We start from the raw sequence: 7,125 nt of genomic DNA, 5'->3' as shown, positions 1-7,125 counted from the left end.
ATATACATATATATATATATATATATATAGCATATATATATATATATATATATATATATATATATATATATATATATATATATATATATATATATATATATATATATATATATATATATATATATATATATATATATATATATATATATATATATATATATATATATATATATATATATATATATATATATATATATATATATATATATATAACATATATATAATATAATATAATATTAATATAATAATATAATAATATAATAATATAGGAGAGTTGCATGTGAATCATTCAAGCCTGTCTACTGTTTGACTAGATTAGCCCACCTCTTGCTGCAGCCATTCGAGTTCGGCCGTGCGGTGCGCCAACTCAGCTTTGACATGCTTTATCTCGGCAGTCATCGAGTGCTTCGCAACACTACCACTACAGAAAAAGAACAGAGCCTAATTGTCAGGACGCGCAGATTGTCTGGCACACGTCAACAGATACGTGCTTGCTCATCTATTACTATGCAATGTTATCCATGAGAGCATACGACTCTATCTCTCTCTCGCACACACACAGAGAGAGAGAGACACAGAGAGAGAATGTTTGTGTTGGTGGTTGGCTGTATATGCATACTACAGAGACAAGACGGTTAACTTTCTCCTCAGTAGTCTTATTATGTGCAACGGTACCACATGTCTAACAATTTCATAGTCAGTTGTTGATGTGAGACTGACCGTCTGAAGCGCTACAGCTCTTCAGGGGCCTAAACAGACAAACGTATACGACTTACAAGGCGTTCTATGAGGCTCAAAGGTCCAAAGGAGTTGTAAAAGTAAATGTAAAACCTCATAACAAAACTAACTTCATAACAAAAACTAACTTACGTTTGTTTTAACTGATGGAGACTGTCTGTCAGACATAGATTCTCGGTGGACATCGTTGTGTAATCCTTCTGCACAAATTATGAGGAGTGGAAGAGCTAGGCGTGAGTGAGTGAGTGAACGTCCGTGTTTCACACGAACAGTGAAAGAAAAGAAAGAACGGTTCAGGCTTAGGCTCGGGTGCTCCCAATACTCGATGCGGTACTATTGCAGTAATAGAATCGTCTACCAACAGACGTACACGCATACAATCAAACGTACACAAGTGACACAGTAAATCTTAAGGTAGCCACAGATGCGATCACCGTGTTTTAAGGTGGATATATCTCTATAGCTACATGTATACACCGACATTGGGGCCAAGAACTGAAGCTGATGGCCTACCCCCGTAAACAGTTTACCACACGTCGGCTAGGGGTAGACAACATAAACCAACTACTAAGACTAAGCGTACCCATAAACCAACTGCTAAGACTCAGCGTACTCATAAACCAACTGCTAAGACTAAGCGTACTCATAAACCAACTGCTAAGACTAAGCGTACTCATAAACCAACTGCTAAGACTAAGCGTACTCATAAACCAACTGCTAAGACTAAGCGTACTCATAAACCAACTGCTAAGAATAAGCGTACTCATAAACCAACTGCTAAGACTAAGCGTACTTATAAACCAACTGCTAAGACTAAGCGTACTCATAAACCAACTGCTAAGACTAGCGTACTCATAAACCAACTGCTAAGACTCAGCGTACTCATAAACCAACCGCTAAGTTTCAGGGTACTACACCGGCCCATTCGTGGAAGCCTCTGACCAGCAGTCGTATGGCGGTGACGGGAGATGCATGCCCCACTCATGAACATACCTTAACAGCCTCTAGCTCTTGCTCGTACTTGGGTAAGACCGCAGAAAGGTGCTTTAACCTCCCCAGTTCTTTCTAAAAGGAGAGATCCGATTAGAAAAAAAGTTAATACGGAGAACAGATACACGGCCAGTCCATTTGCTTGGATGGCTTAAACGCACGTGCTTCGGACTGTGCTTCTCGAGTGTATCAGCTCATCACTTACGAATGCTCTCGTCGGGGGTGTCGCGTCGAGCGGAAGAGTCTGCGGTGTGTAGGAGGCGCACACGGCAGTACCCGTCATCTGACTACGAACTCACCGCAAGACATGACACGCACACACACACCTTCAAAGACTTCAAAGAAGAACTAAACCAACAATCTATATGCCCTTTATGAGACCTACACAATCCAACCCCACAGCTGATAGCCGCAGACTTCAAGCTCCATGCCAACGATACCGATTCGTTCCAGTCCAAGCAAACCCACAATATCTATACTACACGAGAATGCTTTACTTAGCAAACACGGCATTGGAGGAATGGGAAAGCAAATTCTATGAGTGTGGTGCGGTACCTTCGTCAGGTCTAGTTCGCTCTCTTTCATCCGCGCGTTGCTCTGGGCGGCTGATAGTTGTTTGGTGATCAGTGTCAAATCCTGCAAATCAGGGTGTGGTGGAGGGACACGGTGAGTCGATCAAATGATCCTAGTTATTGAGTTCCCAGTTTCAAGCAGTTATGATAAAGAAATTATACTGCCATAGACAAGAGGGTGTGTGCTTGTGTGTGTGTGTGTGTGTGGGGGGGGGGATCATAGAGATAGGGTAGGACCTGAACCTGTATGCCACTAAAAATGAAGATGAAAAAAATGGATTGGGCCCGATTACAAAAACGCATGCTTACTTACAACCTGATTCGCCCGCACACCGTGCATGCAAAATAAATGGCAACTAGCAGTAGACGAAATTTATACAAACATATCAGCTCCGAACCATACATTCCCTCTAAACCATACGTTTCTCTTAACCCTACAGTTTTCTCCTACATCTCATAAACCTACAGTTCTCTGAACACCACATTTCTCATAACCTACAGTTCTGTTAACCCTACTGTTCTGTTAACCCTACTGTTCTGTTAACCCTACTGTTCTGTTAACCCTACAGTTCTGTTAACCCTACAGTTCTGTTAACCCTACTGTTCTGTTAACCCTACTGTTCTGTTAACCCTACTGTTCTGTTAACCCTACTGTTCTGTTAACCCTACAGTTCTGTTAACCCTACAGTTCTGTTAACCCTACTGTTTTGTTAACCCTACTGTTCTGTTAACCCTACTGTTCTGTTAACCCTACTGTTCTGTTAACCCTACTGTTCTGTTAACCCCTACTGTTCTGTTAACCCTACAGTTCTGTTAACCCTACAGTTCTGTTAACCCTACAGTTCTGTTAACCCTACAGTTCTGTTAACCCTACTGTTCTGTTAACCCTACAGTTCTGTTAACCCTACTGTTCTGTTAACCCTACTGTTCTGTTAACCCTACTGTTCTGTTAACCCTACTGTTCTGTTAACCCTACAGTTCTGTTAAATCTACTGTTCTGTTAACCCTACACTTCTCATAACCTACAATTCTCATAACCCCACAGTTCTCTGAACACCACACTTGTCATAACCCTACAGTTCTCAGAGCCCTATATAGCGGGTCTGATACCTACTCACCATGTTCATATCGTGGTATGCATCGTCCTTTGCTTTCAGCTGGTCTTTGAGTCCGGCCAAGAGGGTGTTGTAGTCATTCTCGAGAAGCTTCAGAGACTGCGGCGGTGTTGAAGTCCAATACAGTCAGTCGAGTGTAGAATTTCAGACAAATATTCCATTCATATACCACTGCAGTACTTCCGGGGGCGCTATTCAGGTACGTAGATACCAAAAGCAGGCACAACCAAAGTTAAGGTGTCCTGCGATATATTCCATTTCAGTGATCCTCTTATAGACAAGCATGTGCACACTAGATCGAATACACTCATTCTGCTGTACGGCAGCCTACCCACCTAGCTTCATCACATAGACCTAATAATACACCCACTCAGCTGTTCGGTACCTTACTCACCTCTAGCTTCTTCACATAGACCTAATAATACACTCATTCAGCTGTTCGGTACCTTACTCACCTCTAGCTTCTTCGCCGCTTTGTCTATGGCGTCTTGGCGCTCCTGGTCGCGCTCTCGTGCGTCTGACATGACACTTGCTAATTGTGCGCCCAACTCATTGTTCGTCTGTTACAGCAGTAGTAGGTATCAGGAGATAGTAGTAGTAGGTATCAGGAGATAGTAGTAGTAGGTATCAGGAGATAGCAGTAGTAGGTATCAGGAGATAGCAGTAGTAGATATCAGGAGATAGCAGTAGTAGGTATCAGGAGATAGCAGTAGTAGGCATCAGGAGATAGCGGTAGTAGGCATCAGGAGATAGCAGTAGTAGGTATCAGGAGATAGCAGCAGTAGGTATCGGGAGATAGCAGTAGTAGGTATCAGGAGATGGCAGGTGAGCAACAGCCACTGCCATAGTCAACCAACGAGAGGGGACTGCGTCCTGCAGTGCTACATATCTGAGGACTGCTATGGTATGGCGCCCTCAGACTGTTCAGTGGGTTGTGACCCTCGGCTATTCCATTCCATGAGTCACCCCTTTCATTATGCACAAGGGCGGCATGTGCGTCGGTGTACCATACATACCACCCACGACCAGCAAACACATTCACATATGTTGCAAAGGAGTTTTTTACGCTGCAGAACTTACACACAGACAAATTATAGATATACATACCTTGGTCAGTGTCTCTATCACTTGCACACTTGCACACAGACAAGTAATAGATATACATACCTTGGTCAGTATTCTAATCTGCTCCTCTGCCGCTATCACGGCATCGTCTTTCTCAATCAGCTTCGTCTCTAATGCCTATGTGTTTGCAATCCCAGAAACATCAGTCCAATCACAGCTGAACGGCTGCCAATTCACGTACAGAGCATATCACCAAGTGCTGTCTCGACAGAACTAGCAACAATTGATAATCCCTACAAACAACACAATCCACGGCACATACATATCACATACTCAAGCAATCCACTCCACTCGGTGCACACAGCCATGAAACCGATCGCCGCCGTGAAAGTGTTCGACGAGCAACTGGCAATGGCAATCGAGGCAACCGATACGGGAAAAAGATAACGCATGTGGCAGCAATGTATATACCTTCAGATTCATCTGCCTGACTATGTTTCCTTCTAAGTCGTAGTTGAAGCTTTTAGTCAGCAAGGCCGCCTCCGCGGACGTTTCACCTGCAATACAAGCGCCACAGGTCAGTACGGTGGGAGTTTAACTATCGCAATCACGCTGCGAGGTGTGGGTGGAGGGAACGCACTACCGGCGGAGCACTGGACATTGGGACTATGGGAGGGCAGTCCAACCACAGCTACGCCGCTAAATGCCCGAGTGGGTGTACGGCCCCGGCGCAATAGATCGGATGCGCGGTACTGGGATACATCACAATACGCCTGACACAGGAGACAAAGTAGAGCATATGGTCACGTCGAAAGTATGCCGGGATGGTGGCCGATTTGCGCAACTCCCATCCGCCCCAGATATATATTGTACGTGTGTGAACCTCGAGAACATCGATAAAAGTACGCAAGGATAGTGGCCAATTCATGCATCACCCATCCACCCCAGATATATATTGTACGTGTGTGAACCTCAAGAACATCGACAAAAGTATGCAAGAATAGTGGCCAATTCATGCATCAGCCATCCGCCCCAGATATAGGTTCTACGTACGTGAGCCTCAAGAACATCGATAAAAGTATGCCAGGATAGTGGCCAATTGACGCATCCCATCCGCCCCGGATATATATTCTACTCGTGTGAGCCTCAAGAACATTAATAACAGGTCAACAATGCCCACCACCACACTCCCCCCAAATACCCAGAGCGCGGATATGAACCGCCAGCAGAGTGTTGGTCGCTCGCAATTCCGTGTTGTCCGTGGTTAATGCGATTATATTCGATTGGAACGTATTCTTCTGGCTCACTACAGTGTCCTGTAGGTCGTTTAGTTCTGCCCGTGTGGTCATATGCTCCTCCCAGGCGATGCCCAACTCCTTCCTAAGCCGGCACGATTCTGCTTCGGCGGCTAAGACCTGATAAAAAACGCAGTTCGGTACCATATATCCGTTGCAGTTTGAGTTAATATTGCACCTTATATCACATCCTTCTCAAACCCGCTTGGTAGTCTAGCCAGGACATGCGATGCTGTGGCGTTTCTGGTAGCGGCTCTCAAAACGAGCATGGTATCAAATGGGTAAGCATATTGTTTCGATCTTCCGGGGTCACCTACGACTGCGCAAACAACGGTCAGTGCCATAAGCGTGCATGGCCTCGTACCAAAGTTGGCACATACCTTTGCTTGTTTCGGGGTTTTCTTCTGTAGGCTGTCTATCTGTTTCACATACCTTTGCTTTTTTTGGGTTTTTATTCTGTAGACTGTCTATCTGTTTCTGAAGACTCGCATTCGTCGCATCAGCCGCGTATTTCTGATGTTTGAACTCCATCAGGCTGTTGTGTAGCGCCGCGAACTCCGCCTGTGAACCAAAGGGCAAATGAGTATCACGACTCGAATAATATACATCAGATGCTTATCGGACCAAAACCAAACTTCGCACTTGGTCCCCGGCGAACTAGCTACTTTCGAATAATACACAAGTGGCAAAAGCCAATCCAGAATGATATCCTCTGTATACAGTGCATGTCTAAGGACACAATTGATCGCCGTAGTCGGCTCTGTTCACATTTGTCGTCCTAACCGATTGTGTTTTTATCGTCGCTTTGACTATCTACCAACTATCCCGGTAGCCACGGTCGAGATACTAAAGACTCACCCTGATGGAATATGTACTAAGCTACAAACACGCTGATTTAGGTTCCATAAGTAAATCAACAAGGAACATGACAAGACCTGAAGCAATCCTTGTCCAGAATATAATGCCAATACGAGGACGGTTGCTCGAGAACTGAAGTCTTTCGAAGAGTCCATGATCATGCCGCCATTTGGCTAACAAACCAATACGACGACAATGACAAATACGTGAATATGCAGGCACACCTCAATGGAACTCATGCAAACACGTAAACGCGAATTTACTTGAATTTTTTTATAAACATAAGTGCGTCCGTGTTCGAAGTGCAAAGTTGACATAAAGTAAAAAAAAATTGTATACAATATATATATATACACATAAATATAAATATAAATGCATACACAAACACACACACACACACACACACACACACATATATATATATATATATTCATACATATAAATACAAATAAATGCATATATAAATGCATATATATATATAAACATACAAAT

General features: G+C 43.7%; 1 protein-coding gene across 1 annotated transcript; it reads right to left on the bottom strand.

Moving 5' to 3' along the window:
* Positions 1-315: 315 nt before the first annotated feature.
* On the bottom strand, positions 316-5,922 carry SARC_02533 (hypothetical protein; the record flags this gene model as incomplete). Its single annotated transcript, XM_014303701.1, has 9 exons — positions 316-421; positions 871-938; positions 1,732-1,803; positions 2,284-2,364; positions 3,419-3,514; positions 3,871-3,975; positions 4,583-4,657; positions 4,952-5,037; positions 5,682-5,922. The coding sequence occupies 9 exons, from the start codon at positions 5,920-5,922 to the stop codon at positions 316-318; spliced, it is 930 nt and encodes a 309-aa protein (XP_014159176.1).
* Between the last annotated feature and the right edge of the window lie 1,203 nt (positions 5,923-7,125).

The sequence above is a fragment of the Sphaeroforma arctica genome (assembly GCF_001186125.1).
Source record: "Sphaeroforma arctica JP610 unplaced genomic scaffold supercont1.115, whole genome shotgun sequence".
Classification (NCBI taxonomy): domain Eukaryota; class Ichthyosporea; order Ichthyophonida; genus Sphaeroforma; species Sphaeroforma arctica.
The sequence above is the reverse complement of the archived record's forward strand: the minus strand, read 5'-3'. Positions and strand labels throughout refer to the sequence as shown.